The sequence below is a fragment of the Patella vulgata genome, chromosome 1 (genome assembly GCF_932274485.2).
Source record: "Patella vulgata chromosome 1, xgPatVulg1.2, whole genome shotgun sequence".
NCBI classification, from domain to species: domain Eukaryota; kingdom Metazoa; phylum Mollusca; class Gastropoda; family Patellidae; genus Patella; species Patella vulgata.
This window is the reverse complement of record NC_065879.2, coordinates 20,346,873-20,363,332: the sequence shown is the minus strand read 5'-3', so window position 1 is coordinate 20,363,332 and position 16,460 is coordinate 20,346,873. Positions and strand designations below refer to the sequence as shown.

Genomic DNA, 16,460 nt, shown 5'->3' with positions numbered 1-16,460 from the left:
AGAAATATACTAAATATGTGTTAGTCAATAAAAAAAATTACTTGAAGTGATTCTTAACTTTATTTTTCATTTTAAAGCCAAGCTTATGCGGAGATAACTCTTAATTTGTGCTGCGTAATGACAACATGTCTGCGCCCATAAATTTTACTTCTGCATAAAAGTTGAATGTTCTAGAAAAATATCTTAAGATAATAGGCAGGTGTAAGGAGATATCTGCATCGTAAGCAAGTTATACGTACTGACAATTTTCTTGTGTGACGTTAAAACCGTTTTCTAGTCAGGATGCCAAGAAAGAAGCCGTTTAGTGGGAAACAGAAGAAAAAACAGATGCAAGAAAAGAAACACCGAACAGGTTTATCATCATTTTTCAAAGAGTTTAATCCTTTGCCGGTACCTAGTACATGTAAATGATAGTGACTACCCCCAGTTCGCTAAAATAAAATGTTTTGATAGCCGTGGTGGCTCAATGAATTAATAAGGCACCATTTCACGATCCCTGTTTTGACCGAGACATGTTGATGTTCGGTTCCCCAGGCTGGTATCCAGACCACTCAGACCAAAGACCACTCGGACCCAAAAAAAAGACCAGTCGGATCAAAAGAGGGACCACTCGGACCAACCCAAAAGACTACTCGGACCAAACCAAAAGACCACTCAGACCAATTAATTGTAAGACCACTCGGACCAGTATTTATCTTTGCTACTCGGACCATCTCCATATACATCAACAATTCAATTGTTTTTCTTTGATGTGCTTCATCAATTTGATCAGCATGTAACACGGTAGAAATAGTTCCACTGGCCTATGATGGACCACTTTACCTGAAATGGGCCCACTACTGATGTCTTCTGTCTTGCTACATGTATACTGCCCTATAACTTCGTTAAATTTCCAATTTACACTGACCCCAAACTGTACTTTACATAGCTTAACATATAATAAACCAATTGAAATAGAGGTGAAATAAAGGTAAAACCTCACTCGAAAATATTAAGATTTCAGTGTTCCACTCTTCACTATTTGTAACATACTTAGTTCCATACATACAAATTAATCACTACTCAGTTATCGTTGTTTTAACTTACAAACACAATTATCAATTTATTAAAACAACACTTTATTATTGGTCCGAGTAGTAATATTAAAACAAACACAATTATTAATTTATTAAAATAACATTTTATTATTGGTCCGAGTGGTCTTTTTGTTTGGTCTGAGTAGTATTTTTGTATGGTCCGATTTGTCTTTTTGTTTGGTCCGTGTGGTCTTTGGTCAGAGTGGTCATGGATTCCCCAGGCTTTTCCCCTTAACAGAATTCAAACTGTCAAGAGATCATTTATGTGCGAGTTAATGTCTACACAGGACCTCAGTTTTTCATCATATCCAATGAATATATATATTTATATACATGTATATGTTGATCCTTGCCAGGCCCTCCATCCTGCACTTCTGACAAGGGGGAATCACACCGGGAAATCCAGCTGAAGTTTCGACCAACACCGGGACCTCCAGGTTGGTGAGCCAATGTCACCAGAGCTCCCTAACTGAATGGCCCAAATTGTTTTCATAGCACACTGTGTGCACACTGTATGGCATATGTATGTCAGGTCAGCCCAAACAGTCTAAATCTACTGAGCCGTAGTGTATCGTCATCTAATTCAACTACTATTCTACATGGGGGTTAACAAATGTTTCATAAGAAACTTGTCACAAGAGCCAGTCATTATTGAATTTATTACATTGCATTTATGAGACAGTAGATATCCAGGTCATCATGAGATTACAAACAGATTAAGTCATATCTTATAACTTGATGGATGCTACATTTTTTCATGATTACTTTAATTTACTCTTTGATAATTGTTCTGTACATTTACAACTACTTTTTTTAAAAAAATTGCCTGGAATTCCTCGGTTGCCAATATCAAATGGCGAAAACTTTCTCAGTAAGGCTGGTACTGAGAATGGATCATAGGCAATCACACCTGAATAAGTCTGAACATCCACAAATACAACGAGAAGCACTGATTTAAGAAGACTGACCATTTGTGGGAATTGGGTGGCCGAATGGTTTAAGGTCTGTCATTGAGTCAACTGGTGTGGTTTCGATTCCCCGCTTCTACGTGGCCATGAAGATTAACCAGTGTTTTTTTTAAATGTAGAAGAAGGTTCTGATGACGATGAGGATGGCAGACACCGTCGCGGAAAACACCACAAACCAAAACCAGATTCACAAGCAACAGATATTGATAAACGACAAGATCCCCATAGGTATGGAACATAAATTGATTTAAACATACATTATGCAAGAGCTAAATCTGTCTATTGCGTGTCTTTCTTTAGACCTGAAATGTTATCTAAATTATTAATTAGACATTAATTAACTTATCCAGACCATAATCAACTCTCGATGTCATCACTAGTCTGCAATATTTACTGGATTAGGATCCGATTTACTGCTCAACTCTCATTCATGATTTAAGCATGAAATGGATATTCGAGACTATGTTTTTTATCGTACCGACTTTAGTAAGGATGATCGAGGATTGGCCGAAAATTCAATTGCTAAAATCTCTGTTCAGAGTAGATCAATTTTCATCAAATTCCCTTTACATTATCTAGTTTTCAACTATTATAGTGAGAACTACCAGCTCTTTATCTAATCTCCCATAATGTATCTTTAAAATTTGTGACAGATCCATGGTCATGTTAATTTGTTGGAGTAGCAAATGATTTTCTTGTTGACTAGAGTCAATCATCACTCAGACTCTTATTCTGATGTGGTTCTGGCTCACTAACCAGGAGGTCAATTACTCAATCCTGATGTTGGCCTAGAAAATTCCCCATGATTTTCCAGCATAGTTTTCCCCTTGTCAGTGGTGTAGGACAGAGGACCTGGCAAGGAATAGTGTCTAGTCCCTGTCTACATGTTGGTGTACAAGTAAAATAACCCTTGAAAGTTGGAATTCGAAATAAGATTAGATTCTTTGTTGATTGTTTTATCAGAAAATTAGGTGTTTTGTAGTTTATTAGCTTTAGATAACTGGGGTTTGGTGGTGTAACATGTGTTTTAGGTCTTACCTTGAGTTGATTGGCACTGTTTTAATCCCAGGAGCCCTGATGACTAAGGGAGTAAGACTCTGGCTCACTAACCTGGAGGTTGCGGGTTCGCTCCCAGTGTTTGCCGAGAAAAGCTCATGTATATTTTTTTATTCAGATATCGACTTCAGTTCTATAAAGAGAGTAACGAAATTATTAAACAAAGAAAGAAAGAAGCAATGCAACCATTTACAAGGTTACCTGAGGTAATTTTAAACTTATGATCATTTGCTTTATAATGTTGAGAAAACCCTCAAAGAAACATCGCTTTAAGTAAAATAGTAATTGTGTTCCATGTTATGGTTATATGTATTTATTATGTTTAGTATGTAAATCTCAAAATACCAGAAAGGGTGGGAGGGTGAATAGTTAGTGTGTGTCTGTTGTATCATAAGGTCTGTAATGGAGTGGTTTCGATTCCCGGGTTGTTCGTGACAAGTAGTATGGTCGCCTGTTCGACCTTATGGATTTTCTCAGGGTACTCTGGTTTCCTCCCACTGCTAAAGACCCCTTTGCGCAAATGAATTATTGACATGAAATTGAAGTATATGTTAGTCCCAAAATGACATAGTTTGTGTCGAGTGGATGTTAAACTTCATTTCTCTCTCCCTCTCTCTTTTTCTTGGATCTTCAGGTTTCCTCCCACTGCTAAATAAAGACCCCTATGCGCACGCGAATTATTGACATAAAATTGAACCATATGTTAGTCCTTAAATGACCTAGTTTGTGTCAGGTGGAGGTTAGACCCCATCTATGGATATGTTATTTTATTGGGTGTATATTTGTAGAAAAAGTTTAGATATGTTATTTAGTTTTGTGTATATTTGTAGAAATGTTTAGATATGTTATTTTGTTTGGTGTATATTTATAGAAATGTTTAGAAGTGGATATGGATGTGTTATATAAGCCTGGTTCTACACCAGATATACCAACACGACCAGCCTGGGATTATAAACTTACTAAACATCAACTAGAAATTAGAGAGGAAAAAATATTCAAGGTAATGTTCATACAGTGTTAGATCATAATCCTAAATCCTATAATTCACTTGTGTCAGATGAGAAATTGGCAAATATATCATTTTCTTTTTAAATCCAACGTTGACTTTTAAGGTGTAATTGTCACGTGTGCAGGTTTGAAAAGTCTTGCTCGACCAGGCTTCATTATCCTTATCTGTTTAACCATGGACTTTGGCAATCGAGTCAACTATCTTTTTCATTGTGTAGACTTACCTGTAGTTATCCAGTAAAAAGAAATGATACAAATTCCAAATACCATCAGCGAGTAGAAATTATTTCCAATTTTACATGAATGTTTTTTTAAGAGCTAGATTGTATAGTAGTGATTTGACAACCTGTCAAGTAATAGATATAGAAATAATTATGTTCCCACTTTCTTAGAAAATATGCACCCAGAGGTAGAAAGGCACCCCAGGCCTGTTAACAAAAATATTCTACTATTTTAGAATCAGTTTATAAAATTTTATTTATTTTGCCTTGCAAAGAGAACAATAAAGCATTTTATTTAATAAATTATGTTATATATAGGCCCCTGTCACTGCCCCTGCATCGACTTACCCCTCTACCTTCGATAATTTAGGGGGGTTGGATGGCCAAATTGTTTGTGCATGCACGTTGTATCATATTGTCTGTCATTGTTTTAACTAAAGTGGTTTTGATTCCCCAGTTGTACGTGATGTGGAGTAGGGTCACCTGTCCTACCTCGTGGGTTTTCTCCCACTGCTAAAGACCCCTATGCGCAAGCGAATTATTGAAATAAAATTAAACCATATGTTAGTACCGAAATGACCTGGTTTGTGTCATGTGTATGTTAAACCCCATTTCTCTAGCTCTCTCACCTCAGATAATTTACATACTTGGCTTTTTTACTCACAAACATGTCTTGAAAGTATCACCATAATACCCTTAAAGTATGCAATGGTCAGGAAGGTCTGGCGTGCACGTAAAAGTAAACCCCAATTCTTTTCTTATGATGCATCATCACAGGACCATTTGCTTGTACTTTGCCGTACATTATGATATTTATTATTTTACAGGACTATGTAGATAAATTGTTGTACATTATGATACTCAATATTTTACAGGACTACGTAGATAAATTATTTGAGAATTTTAAAATAGAAGATTTGAGTTATTTTGAGTTGAATCTAGAGACGTGGAGACAGTTATGGCGTGTTTTAGAAATGTCTGACATCTTGCTACTAATATCTGATATAAGACATCCGGTTAGTAACTTTATTTCCATTCACGTAGGAAGATGGAGTAGTTCCCTGCTGAACAGAACATGTGTCATGTACCGTATCCCCAGTGGTCTCATTCCGTTCCCCTCTACCAACCCCTGGGTTATTCAAATTATCTGCCCTAGATGACTGTGCTATTTTTATCGACCAATCAAAGAAATCATTAAATACAAAGGAAGTTGGTGAAGGGAAATAACTCTCATCTGGTTACGGCAAACAAAGCACCATATTGTTGTGAACATAAACAATGAGGCTAAGACTGGTTTGGAAACTATTTTTTGATTGGTTCATAGAATAAAGTTACAATCAAGGGCAAATAATTTGAATATGTGAATACCCCATGGATGAACCCATAATGCGTTTCAGCACCATTTGTAACAAGGGACTCGAAGAACGGGGCTAGACATATTCCACAAGTCATGTCAAACGGTGACGTCATATTCTTTTCTGGAGAGCATGCGCTATAAATACTATCAGTGAAGACTGGAATAACCAGACGCTAGAGATTGCCATTTAATTGAGACTTATTTCGCTGAACAGAACTGATTAGAAATTACAGTAAAACAGAAACGATTGAATGTAAATCAATTTATATACATTCATATTACATTATTATATGCTTTTGTGTCAATTAATAGCTCCCAAATGTTAGCGATTTAGCTCCTTTAAAACACATCCTTTGGGTTTTTAAGTAATATTTTTCCCAAAGAAATAAGAAGGAAGTGTTTACAGGTGTTCCTAAAGAACAGGAAAACAAACTGGTGGGGCCTAATATTGTTGTTTTTATTTTTTCGCAGATGTTGAATTTTTCGCCAGCATTATATCATCATGTAACGGAGGAACTGAGTAAACCATTGATTCTTGTCCTGAATAAAGTTGATCTGGCACCACCTGGACTGGTCATAGCATGGAGAGAATATCTTATAAAAAAATTCCCAAAGTTATACATTGTTTGTTTCTCCTCCTTCCAAAAATTTGATAATATCAGTGATATGGCTTCAGGCTCTAAAGGTAGGTCTTTAAATTCTGTGCCAGTTCCATTTTTCCCCAAATAACAAATTTTTGATTACTTAATCCATGTAAAAATGTACACAAATTAATTATTTGCACGTAACATTTAATTTAAAAAAAAAAACAAAAACAGAATATGAACAGTTGATAATCTCTCATGCCAGGATTCAATCGGATGTAGCAGAGGTCCATCTTATTATGTGGTGCTAGCAAATTTTCAATTCATCATATTATCTGTGTAAATACTATATGGAATTAAACCATTTTTTGACTTGTCCCAAATAATGTTCAAAGACTTTAAATATTCCAAGATGGCGACAATGATGTCATTCTCCGGTCCAGGTCCCTTTAATAATGTTCAAAGACTTTAACTATTCCAAGATGGAGGTCATGATGTCTCCTGGTTCCTTATAATACTTGTCTTCTACTTTCAGTTCACAAACGAAAGAAACATATTAAATATGATGCGTTGGGTCCTCGTGAATTATGGCAAGCTTGTGATGACATTGTACAAGGAAAAGGTATTCAATATTTTTATATGCTTTGATGATAAATCTAGAATTATTTTCAAATAATATTCTTCGAGGTGAGTTTGTAAGGTAATATTGCCTTCATGATATTAATTAGAACTGCTGATGGGACAGGGTTTGGTTTGCTCGTGGATCAGCTCCTGTATACTTCTGTGAATTAACTCAGATCTGTTAAAACAATCCCAATGAGCAAGTGATGCCAAAGCAGAAGCGTACCAATGCCACTTCATACCGAGAGTACTTGCTGTTTTAGTCGCAATAATTTTTTTTTTTTTTTTTCAGTTGATTTACGTGAATGGAAATCAAAAATAGAAACTGATTTATCTGATGCAGCAGCACCCGAATTGTCAGATGAAGAAAATGATCCTGAAACTGTTACAGAGAAACCTGATTATAGCTATGTACAACATGAACTTTATAAAGATGGTGTTCTAACTATAGGTTGTATAGGTACGTTCTCCAGGTGTTCTAACTATAGGTTGTATAGGTACGTTCTCCAGGTGTTCTAAGTATAGGTTTTATAGGTACGTTCTCCTGGTGTTCTAACTATTGGTTGTATAGCTACGTTCTCCTGGTGTTTTAACCATAGGTTGTATAGGTACGTTCTAACTATAGGTTGTATAGATACATTCTCCTAGTGTTCTATCTATAGGTTGTATAGGTACGTTCTCCTGGTGTTCTGACTATAGGTTGTATATAGGTACGTTGTATAAATGCTCGTATGTTCTTGTCATGTCTTTGTTTTGTTGTAGAATCCCAAGTTAAGATAATGTGTGTAAATATATAGTATTGAAGAGATCTGTGTAAAGTGTAAGGTTACGATGATGTTGAATTGGTCATCGATTCTTTTAAAAAAAGAACACCACGTGTGTAGCTGACAAAGAGCAGGGCCGCATGCGCATCTTCATGGGATTTCTCTGCCCCGTTGGTTTCCACCCACTGATAAAAAAAACCAGTTGAACCTTTCTCTTAATTATTTTTTGATTTTAAAAAAAATTATACGTTCAGGTTATCCTAATGTTGGGAAGTCCTCGTTGATTAATGGCCTTATGGGGAAAAAGGTAAGTTATGTTTTTAAAATAACCTATTTTTTGGGGTGCAAGTTATTGTGGAGCCATAAGCGACCAAGTGTCTACTGATGCAGGCTTCACTCAAAATCCTTCCACAGGAAAGACCCCTGCATGTGCACTAAGCATAATAAAATCAGATTACTTGTCTGCAATATCACAAACGGTGGAACCGGGTGTTAAACACTAATAGAAGAAAGTCTTCACAATGGTTGTCTCCTGAATGACTTTCTTGATGGTGATAGTTTGCAGTTGACTTCATGGTACCTAAGCTAGATTTTTCCTTTTAATCGTATCAGTTACTAGGTACACACCTTCTACCTCTTAGAGAGCTTAAATAGGGCAGTGAGTAAGACGTTGTCTCGCTAACCTGGACGTTCCGTGTTCGATCCCTACTTTGGCTGAGAAAGTTCATGGGGATTTTCTGTCATGGGACAGAGGGACAATGTATAGTCAATTGGATCGGACAAAAAACTAAGGTCCCATGTACACATTGGTGTGCACGTAAAAGATCCCTTGACAGTTGGAATTTGATATGAGTAGGCCGTAGTGCCGCTGTCCTGGCAAAATTTTACCTCTTGTTTTTGTTAAATTTGAATACAGAAAATGTTGATTGGCCTCTCAGCAAAATTCATTCATGAACATCAACCTTATCTATCTCAAAAACACTTTTCAGATCTTATTTTTTGTTAATCTAAATAGGAGAGGAAAAAATATTCGACGGCATGTTACGACTTTGAGCTGCTATCTTTAAATGTATTTGGTCCTTGGAATAGTATTCTCAATGGTAGTTTATTTCATGAACGTATAGTTTGTCTCAAGTTTTTTCCAACTCAACAGAGTGGAAACTTAATGAATCCATATTTAACAAGATTTGTAATAAATTCTTTTCTCCAGATCTTTTTGCTTCTGGAATTAATGCTCAGATTAATTGCTATGTCTCCTGGGATCCAGACACTTTTGCAGTTACATTTATTTGATGCTTTCTCAATTTTCTATTCCGTTTTTAGGTTGTGAGTGTGTCGAAAACACCAGGTCATACGAAGCACTTTCAGACTATTTTTCTCACTCCTACCGTTAAACTATGTGATTGTCCCGGTCTTGTTTTTCCTTCATTAGTCGAAAAATCTCTTCAGGTAAGTTTTAAATATTGATACCCACTTTTCATCTGCTAATGCAATTAACCCTTTTAACCCTAAACTGCTCTTTGACCGGTCCAAACCGCGCATCTGTGCACACAAGAACTAGTAAATGGTCCTATAATACAGAAATCTATTCACATATCTCCGGTGGTTTGAGGCTTTCTAAGACTTTAGACTGTTTCGGTGTGTCCAGGGAGTGTACTAGTATTAATATATCACTTTACTTCAAGGAACTAGGGGTAGTCAATATTAACATGTATCAAGTGATAAAGGGTTAATTTAGACTAGGAAAGAACGATTTTAGTTATATCTGATAAAATGACAGATAAAGTTGAAGTTCATAAGACAGATATATAGATTTACTGCTACTTATTACATGTGGGAACCACTGTGGCTTAGTGAGTAAGACCGTACAGAGGGTCTTGCAAGGCACAACGTAAAGTCGTTTGGATGGGGCGAAAAACCGAGGGCCAGTGTTCACATTGGCGCACATGTAAAAGACCCCTTGGCAGATGGAATTTGTTATAAGAGAAGGCCGTAGCATAGCATTTCAATACTTGTACATGTATAGATTTATCAAGCTATTGACATAATATATTTAATTTTGTTTCTGGTTATTTATTGTATTAAAACAAAAACACTGAATGGTCCTGGACTAGATGACAGACATTATGCCTGTCTTAGCCTCACATTGTGTCTCAAATTATCTGTTATAGGGGCCGTCTTTCCACGTGATTCATCCACAATCCTAACAAAAAAAACGATTCATGATTTGCATTTTTTGCTGAAATATCGAATTTCTGACGGCTTAATACACGCTAATATGTACTCAGGTCTCGGATTGATTTTTTAACATTTAATTAAGAAAACAAAATTAAAATACTAACACTAGATAATCTTCTGGCTTGGATTCAACCAGATTTATAATAGGTCGATCATTTCTGTTTCAATCCAACATATCTGTAAATACTGAATGGAAATGAACCATTATTGAAACATTATTCCCATCGTTGGAGATTCCCCTTTAATAATATTGTAGTTTACAAGGGATCCCTATTGTGCTTAAATGACACAATGAGACTATAAATTATTAATACATCATTTTGTTTTAACAAACCTGGGACATAATGAACCACCTGATACCACTTCTCCTTTATATTGAATCTTCACATCGTTAAAGATGCAGTATGTAAAGACCTAAATTTTACTCTTAAGTTGCAGGTCTTTATTTGGGTTCAAATGTTTTATTAATTATTATTTAGACATTTATTAACACGACAAGCCTATAATCAACTAGCTAGACCACCGGATGGCCGAGATTTAAATGGATTATAGATTAGAATATCCGTGTGATTTAGAAATTTAACGATAAAATGGATAATTGAGACTTAGTCTCATTTCTCCAGTACCGTTACTATGATAATAAACAATCTACGCTACATCTTCCAACACCCATAAATTTGTTCCGAATAAAGGAATTTGTATGAAATTGTAAATATATTCATTTTTTGCTACATGTATCTATTTCCTAACTATTATAGTAAGAACCGTTAGCCTTTTGTAAAAATCTTACTAAATGCATTTTTAACAAGATTTATGATCTTGTTGCAGATTCTAGCCGGTATTTATCCTATAGCTCAAGTTCGTGATCCATACACTCCCATTGGTTACCTGGCACAGCGAATTGATCTTCCAGCTTTATTGCGATTGGTGCATCCAGAATATGAGAAAGATATCGAACAGAAAACATTAGAATGGTCAGCTGTTTATATATGTGAAGGTAGATGTTGTTCTGCCCTAGAATCAAATGCTATGGGTGGTTGGGTAGTCTTAACATGTGTGCGTGAGAGAGAGAGAGAGAGAGAGAGAGAGAGAGAGATAGAGATACACAGAGAGAGAGAGAGAGAGAGAGAGAGAGAGGAGAGAGAGAGAGAGAGAGAGAGAGATCCACTCGACACAAACTAGGTCATTTCGGGACTAACATATGGTTCAATTTTCTTTCCATAATTCACTTGCGCATAGGGGTCTTTAGCAGTGGGAGGACCCGGAGAAAACCCAGGAGGTTGGTCTTAACATTTAGGCACTTTAGATCATATGAGCAAGCAAGAGAGAGATCACCTTATAGATTAGTAAAACATTAATTTCTAGCACTGTGGATCTCTTACATAGTTAGTATATAGAATGTCCTTGGGCAACTGGTTTCTGGTTTGCTTTGTGGTGGTGTTGTGCGTGGAGGGGCTAAAATTGGCGGGAAATGTGATCCATGCCTAAAATTGGCAGAAAATAGGATAATGTTGATATCAGTTATGATTATCCCATATATTAGTGCTTTCTAGCACTGTACATATCTAAAGAGGTGTATAGGTTGCCCTTTGGACAACTGTATAGTCTTGCGGGTTAAGGACAATTCCTAAAATTTACGAGAAATGTGATAATGTTGGTATATACATGATGATCATTTTATAGATCGGTAAAACATAAAATTTATAGCAATGTACAGTTCTAAATATGTGTATATGATACAAATTGGACAACTGCTTGTATTTTGGGGGACAAGAATTTCAATTGTCGTGTAATTGACTTGTTTGACATTCAAAATAATTATTTTGATGATGTCGGTATTTTTAATGGTGTAAATCACCAGGGTACTATATTGTTACAGGGATTTGGATATACTTAGCAATCTCTGTTGAGAGACACACACACACACAGACACAGAGAGACAGAGAGATATTAATGTCCACTAGGTCATTTCGGCACCAACTAGGTCATTTCGCCTTCGGTACTAACATGGTTCAATTTTATTTCAATAATTCGCTTGTGCGCAGGAGTCTTAGCAGTGGAAGGGAACCGGAGGACCAGGAGAAAACCCACAGGCTTGTCATGTACAAGTGGGGAATAGAAACCACGCCAATTGACTCAATGACAGACATTATGATGCAACGCGTACACATTATCCATTTGACCCCCCTCCCCCAGCAGCACAATTTACTCTTAAATATGAATGCATCCTATCCACCGAGAAATCCCCCCATCAAACTCACTCTGCGGGAAATTGAGTGTGTTTAATCAAATTATATTCCAGTGATTTAATAAAAACTTGTTTTGTTTTGTTTTCATAAACAGCCTGGGCTGAGAAACGTAGATTTTACACATCAAAAGCTGCAAGACCTGATATAAGTCGAGCGGCCAATCATTTGTTGAGAATTACAGTTGATGGTAGAATACAACTCTGTTTTAGACCACCGGGCTATACAGATAATAAAGGTACAGCAGTCTTTTAGTTTTACTCTCAACATTAGTTGCATTAAAGATGTATTATGTAAGATATAGGGCTGATATTTCTCAATATAATAGTTCAAAAATAGATAATGAAAAGGGAATATGTTGAAAATCGTATTCAAATTACTTTATTATTAGCCAAGTTATCACTGTCGCATAGATTGTTTATTGTCGTAGCAACGTTACTTTTTAATCGAACCTCAGTCTCGTGCCTCCTTTTTTTAATTAAATCATTAAATGGCAATCATATTTCGATTTGATTAAATCTTCACCATCGGATCGTCTAGAGGATTGCTTATAGGGCTCTTGAGTAACTGTCTAAAAAATTATTTATATAACATTTGAAGCTAAAATAAAACCTGTAATACCAAGATTTAGCTCTTACCCTGGATAAGAAAGGATTGGGTGATAAATAAAATCTCCTACTTTATGGACTTGTGTTGATATGTTTTGATATCAAAAAAGACTCGTAGGAGATTATCTATAATATCCTAAAGCATTTTACACGATCCTACTTTTGTTCAAGAACATTATCCAACATTTGTAGGATGATGTTCGCAGGAAAATGTCCTATCGTGTGTATGGGAATTTGAACAACTGTGAACAAGCTTGGACAAGCTTGAACATGTTGGATGGTGTTCGAGCATGCACATTAATTTGAACATGGTAGGACAGTGTTCAAGGCCTTGAACCAATGAGAATGCTTCTCTGGGTCACGTGGTGTATTGGGTCACATGACAATTACTTTCTCATTTGTAGCAATGTAATTAATTACCATTACCCATTACTTTTTGACTATATAAAGAAAAACCTTTTTTACAGACAACCTCATTTTTTTCTACCATGAAGCACCAAGAAAATTGGGCTCAAAATAATCTTCGATTCACAATAATAGATTTTTCTGTTTGAATTGTGATTTCTATAAAATATCAGAAGGCAAAAATAAAGTTTAAAGAGAGGGGCAGTGGTGACAAAAACTGTTGTTATAACTGTAACTACATTTTATTTCAAGTAGTAAAAAGTCTTAATCAGTCCACAATATTTGATTTTTCTGTATCAATCGTCATTTTTATAAAATATTACATCAAGGGCGGTGCTGATAAAAACTGTTGTTGTAACTGTAACTACATTTAATTTCAAGTAATTTGATAAAGTTCGTAATTAATATAAATAGTTTGTCAATAAACAATGTATGACTGGGAAATTATTCAGCATGACTTTAAAACAAAATGGAACATTTTTTTCTATATTAAGTAACCAATACCATAAAATGATGAGATACTTAAAGGCCATTAGAATTTACTATTTGGTTTGACACTTGTCACCTTGAGATTAAGATTAACATATAATATATAATGGGGCAATCTAATTGTCTTTTAAATCTAACTGATTGATTGATTGATTGCTAATTGCTCCAATGGAAACCAACCTTCTGTGGGAATCCATGATGGAACAGTGAAGTTTCCCTCCAAAATCCATCAACAATCTTGAACATGTTCACTAAATGTTGTATGGTGTAAATTGACATGTTCGTGGACGCCTCATGACCTTGAACATCATCCTACAAATGTTGGATGATGTTCTTGAACAAAAGTAGGATCGTGTAAAATGGCCTTTACTCTTAAAATCTGTTTCATTATCCATGTACTATGTCTACTTTCTGGAGTCAAAATAGTTCAATACCACTGAGATTGGAGTAGGCCGTATTACACTGTATGGCGTATGTCCGTCTTCTTTAGCCCAGTCGGCTTCCGGAGGATCACATGGCTAAGGCACTGGCTCGCTAGCCTGGAGGTCGAGTGTTCGATCCCTGCATTGGCCGAGAAAGTTCATCCAGATTTTCCAGCGTGGTTTCCCCTTGTCAGTGATGCAGGACGGAGGACCTGACAAGGACAGCTGTCTAGTCGTTGGATGGCGAAAAACCAAGTCCCGTGTACATATTGGCATGAACGTAAAAGATCCCTTGGCCGTTTGAATTCGATATAAGAGTATGCCGTAGTGCCGCTGCCCGGGCAAAATTTCCCTCATAGCACACTGTATGGCGTATGCCCGTCTTCATTAGCCCAGTTTAGGAGCAAAACAGTAGGATGTTAAACCCCATTTCATTTCCAGTCAGCTTCGGATGAGACGAAAAACAGAGGTTCTGTGTATATATTGGAATGCACGTAATAGATCCCCTGGCAGTTGGAATTCGATATAAGAATAGGCGATAGTGTGCTGCCCGGGTAAAATTTCCCTTAAAGCACACTGTATGGCATATGCCCGTCTTCATAAGCCCAGTATAGGAGCAGAACAGTAGGACGTTAAACCCCATTTCATTTAGCCCAGTCGGTGCAGAAAAGTAGGACGTTAAACCTCATTTCACTGTGTATGTATCTTGTGTCTGTATATACTTGGCTTATATTTATTTAAAAATTTTATCAGAATATTGGGAAGACCACGAGGACAGTATAAAACTACAGGCAAGATCTAATCACAACGCCGACGATTATTCCTCGGATTCTGACAATATACAGGTGGCAACCAATAATAGTGATGCAGAGGCGGGGGATGATGGTGATGATGACGATGATGATGATGATGATGAAGAGGGCGATGAAGGGGGAGTTTCTTTAAGTAATCCCTTTGCTGTTCTGGGATGAAAATGTGCCATTGTTAAAGCTTAGTATTTGTTAATAAAATGCTTAGAAAAATGTTGGTTCTTTTTAAAGATACATTCCCATGATAGTTATTATTGGGTAGTTACTTCCCAAAATAGTACCGTATGTCATATTTGGTAATAACAGAAAAAAGAGAAACCCATTTTTACTAGACAAGTACTGGATTCCCTGAAAAACACCCACGGGACACAGATATGGGTGTGTAAGTAAATGACAGTATGTCTCCTCGAGTGACGTGACGTAAGGAGCCCACCTTACACGTTGATCTAATAATCCAAGAATAAAGCGTCGATATTTATGGTACATGGACAGCCAGTAACGACAAATATAAGTTGAATTAGATTCTCCCTCAAACAAGGAAGCTAAACACAGATTCGTGTGGCATGGATTAGTCTTCTTGCGTTTAAAAAGTTTTTAGAGCGATTTGAAGCAAACTTTTGAAAGATAATAGTGAAATACAACCATATCCGTGACGTAACACTACATCCTTTCACTATGGGAAATCATATCAACAGTACACTATCCATCCACTATAGTATGTCATATTAACAGTACACTATATCCGTTCACTATGAGATGTCATATTAACAACATTATATCCGGTAACTGCTGGGTGTGGGATGGCTAAATCTATTTGTTAAGGCCAGCTTAATTTTTGCCAAGGTCGCTGAGATGTAAATAATGTAGGTTAGGGGTAGGGTAAGCATAAGTGGTAAGTCCAAGGTTAGTTTTAAGGATTGGGATTAGTGCGAGCCTTGTTTACATCTCGTGACCTTATCATTTAGCACTAACCGTATGGGTTATCATATTGACTACATTACACTATATCCGTTCACTGTTGGGTGTGGGATATCATATTGGCGACATTACACTATATCCGTTCACTGTTAGGTGTGGAATATCATGTTAGCGACACAATTTTATTTTATTACTATATACCCCATCCCACTTCTTGTCATATTTGAAGAATTTTAATAATTGTTTAAAAACTACCCACCCCTTCATACAACTGTTGTGTTAGCTACACAATCTATTACACTGTAGCCGTTCTTTCTTCTTGTCACCAACTGACATTGCAATTATTGTCTTTTTTTTATGATCGTTATATAGTCGTTCGAAAGGGCAAAAACCGAGGTCCCATGTACATATTGGCGTGCACGTAAAAAATCCCATGGCAGTTGAAATTCCCTCATAGCACAACGTATGGGGTATGTCCGTTTTCATTAGTCCAGTCGGAACAGAACAATAGGACGTTAAACCCCAATTCATTTCATTTAGTCCATATTAACCAATATGGTCAGGTTTACACTAGTAAATTGTTCAGGGGTCTAAACTTCCAATTCAATTGCTATAGTTGCACGTCTTATAGCCAAAGAATACCACACTTACATTAATCCTCTCCTTGGAG

The 16,460-nt window shown here is 36.4% G+C and overlaps 1 protein-coding gene across 1 annotated transcript; it reads left to right on the top strand.

Annotated features, from left to right (window-relative positions):
* Window positions 1-104: 104 nt before the first annotated feature.
* LOC126822834 (guanine nucleotide-binding protein-like 1) lies at window positions 105-15,087 on the top strand. The gene is made up of 13 exons (XM_050551832.2): window positions 105-352; window positions 2,164-2,272; window positions 3,219-3,306; window positions 3,972-4,100; window positions 5,205-5,345; window positions 6,158-6,371; window positions 6,806-6,892; window positions 7,184-7,351; window positions 7,910-7,962; window positions 8,979-9,104; window positions 10,722-10,890; window positions 12,237-12,377; window positions 14,817-15,087. Exons 1-13 carry the CDS (start codon window positions 283-285, stop codon window positions 15,032-15,034), a joined length of 1,713 nt encoding a protein of 570 aa, XP_050407789.2. The 5' UTR covers window positions 105-282; the 3' UTR covers window positions 15,035-15,087.
* Window positions 15,088-16,460: the final 1,373 nt, after the last annotated feature.

Coding starts and splice junctions, on each gene's coding strand:
- LOC126822834 (XM_050551832.2), top strand. CDS start 283: ATGCCAAGAAAGAAGCCGTTTAGTGGGAAACAGAAGAAAAAACAGATG. Junction 3,307..3,971: donor CATTTACAAGGTTACCTGAG/GTAATTTTAAAC, acceptor GTATATTTATAG/AAATGTTTAGAAGTGGATAT. Junction 7,963..8,978: donor ATGGCCTTATGGGGAAAAAG/GTAAGTTATGTT, acceptor TTCCGTTTTTAG/GTTGTGAGTGTGTCGAAAAC.